The 2,830-nt window shown below is 36.0% G+C and overlaps 1 protein-coding gene across 1 annotated transcript; it reads left to right on the forward strand.

Moving 5' to 3' along the window:
• Positions 1–576: 576 nt before the first annotated feature.
• On the forward strand, positions 577–1,776 carry LOC149386950 (uncharacterized). Its single transcript, XM_089624562.1, has 5 exons — positions 577–700; positions 795–1,016; positions 1,128–1,249; positions 1,345–1,443; positions 1,525–1,776. The coding sequence occupies exons 2-5, from the start codon at positions 983–985 to the stop codon at positions 1,642–1,644; spliced, it is 375 nt and encodes a 124-aa protein (XP_089480688.1). The 5' UTR covers positions 577–700; positions 795–982; the 3' UTR covers positions 1,645–1,776.
• The last annotated feature ends 1,054 nt before the right edge of the window (positions 1,777–2,830 follow it).

Here is a 2,830-nt window from a genome sequence, read left to right on the forward strand (position 1 = left end):
CCATCTGAGGCTCGAGCTGCAGAACAGGAATCTTCTGATCGAGAAACTCGTGAGTCCTATTCTTTCCATTTCGCTATCGATTTCTCTGTGTTTGTTTTTAGTGTTGATAGGTTGAGAGTTTTTGGCGAGAGTATAGTGAGTGAAAAGAGCGATTGATCTTCGCGAGAAGATGAAATGTTAAGATGTAGATTAAAATGTTACTAGAAATTGTATGTGTCGATTGGACCGGAATTGGATGGTTTCGAAATGTGAATGCCACATAAAAAGATGAAATGTCCGCTCTCTCCCAAAAGGGAACTTCATTCTCTCCCCACCATTCTCTTACAATTAGCATACCTTTCTTCTAATTGGATAGTTCTATTCGTAGACCAACAACTTTACCTATTCTATTTTAACCCAATAACACTCTACTAATTCTTATAACCTATATTTCGTAGATCCTAACGCTAGATCCCTTGGCACAAAGAGAGCCAATTATGTACAAGCTGACTTTCTAGCATATATTCTCCCTCGATGGGACGCATAAAAAGGCCATCACTTCAAATTCTATTCAGATTTGCTTTTTCTTGTGTGGACTGGCCTAGTGCTCTTGATGGATTTTTTAAATATAGATTTGATTGAAAATATCCACATGCCAATGAAGTGCAAGTCTGTGTGCATGTAGAAGCTACGTTTTTTTTTTTTAAATTTTAATTATATGGTAGGTGTCTTGCTTGCTTGTAGTTTTTATGAAATTCTAAATATGTTGAAGGGGATTTAACTTCAGTTTGCTGTTTCGGTGGGTATGTCATCAGAATGGCCGAGATTGGCCTAGTGCGAACTAGTTTGAAATTTGCTTCATTCTAGATGAAGCTTTCTATGGTTTATTCCCAAGGAATAATACCTGTACCTAAAGCCGAGGCACAGCCAGCTGCGGAACTGGATCTGTGGGTTCAGCAACAACCAGCGGGTGTGCGTGGTGTGGCACAGAATTTGGAGCACGATGACGCGGGAAGGTATTCACCGATTCCAAGCAGGTGAGCCTCGTCAAAAATGGCAACCATCTAAATTTATTTGTTGCTACTTGCTAAGTTTGTCTAATTTTTTTTGTCACCCGCTCTGAATTGAGCTGCTTCTGCAAGTTATAGCCGCGGATGATGATCCTTTACCAGCAATAGAAAGTCTTCAGATTGCAGGCGAACCTTATCCAGGGCGAGAACTTCAAGCATCTGGATACTCTATCAATGGGACGACCAGTTGCAATTTTGAGGTGCAGTTTTCATGAAAAATTCCAAAGGTATATATACGCACAATTAAACTAGTATATCAATTACTATATATTTCAGTCTAACATATTTTTTACAGGTACCGAAACAACCTTCGACAATTGAATGTGGCTATTTTGTTTCAATGATGATGAAAAACATTGTTGAAATTCGAGATTTTCATAAATGTTTGCAAGAGGTATGTACACATTTAAATACACATATTCAATACGTAATATATTGTTTCACTCACAAACAACTCGTTTTTATATATTATTAGTTTGAAAAGTTGAAGAGTTATACAGATGAGGCAATAGATGCGTATCGAGAAGAATGGTACCAAATGGTGATAAACTTTATGGACACGGAAGTCAAATCGTCAAATGTGAATGTAAAGTGAGTGTGTTTCCGGTGCATGAATATTCGTTTACATGCTTTGATATGTTTCGGTTTAAATATACGGTACAAAGTACGAATAATAGAATTTGATTTTGAAATTATTGAATGGATTATTAAAAATTCGTATTGGTATGTTTAGTTTTGGATTTTGGAATATATATTGAAACTGTGTGCATGAATTTATTGTAATATTCAAATTTATATATATATAAAAAAAATTACATTACACAGTAAACGCCTTTAAAATTTATCACCTGCCAAAATGATACGTGGATGACACTTTTAAAAAGAATAGACAGCGTTTGTATATAAACGCTGTGAAAACTTCTCACCCGCCATGAAGACATGTGGATGCCACGTTGGAAAATAATAGACAGCGCTTATATACAAACGTTGTGAAAAACATTAGACAACACTTATATACAAACGCCGTGAAAACTTTTTCGCCTAAATTCTTACGTGGCTCCTACGTGGCACCACTTTAGAGAGCATTTTTTTTAGGCGCTGTGGAATACTTTTAACCTCATGCGATACAACAACGTGCAAAAAACGCCTTCAATCATATTTCACAGCGTTTAAAAAACGCTGTTAATCAATGTTTTTGTAGTAGTGATAATTATTATATTGAAGTGTGTTATTATATTATTCATGAGCTTGCATGACTCCGTCGGAGATTGATGGTGGAGATTCATATGTAGTGCATTGTGGGGCCATAGCGATTTATATATACATATATATTATCTATTACATACATATAAACACTAATTAGATTCATATCTAGTGTATATGGAAAAGAAAAAAAATTGGGAACAGACGGCCCGAATAAACCAACTAGATAGGAACCAAAAACAAAAAGAGAGACACTGTATATACCATTCCATCTTGGTACTAGTATAGACAGACTGATTAAGGTTTATGACGGCAAAAGTCAAAACACTTTAATAAGGACTTGGACAAAAAGCCGATAAATCGCCTTCGTTTCTCTCTCTCTCTCTCTCTTCAGTCCCAAATCGTGAGAAAAAGAAGAGAAAAAAAAATGGAGGGCCATCTTTTTGTCGATAAATCTTCTACTTTTTAGTACCCTTCTACTTATGCATACGTCATCTTAACGAGCCAACTGTAAATTGAGCCAAAAGTTCAAAAATTATAATTCCGAGCATTGACCAAAAACATGGAGGGCCATCTTA

This window comes from Urtica dioica, chromosome 8 (assembly GCF_054948205.1).
Source record: "Urtica dioica subsp. dioica isolate 48M chromosome 8, U.dioica_male_clone48M_v1_H2, whole genome shotgun sequence".
NCBI lineage: Eukaryota > Viridiplantae > Streptophyta > Magnoliopsida > Rosales > Urticaceae > Urtica > Urtica dioica.

Coding starts and splice junctions, on each gene's coding strand:
- LOC149386950 (XM_089624562.1), top strand. CDS start 983: ATGACGCGGGAAGGTATTCACCGATTCCAAGCAG. Junction 1,017..1,127: donor TATTCACCGATTCCAAGCAG/GTGAGCCTCGTC, acceptor TGCAAGTTATAG/CCGCGGATGATGATCCTTTA. Junction 1,250..1,344: donor CGACCAGTTGCAATTTTGAG/GTGCAGTTTTCA, acceptor TATTTTTTACAG/GTACCGAAACAACCTTCGAC.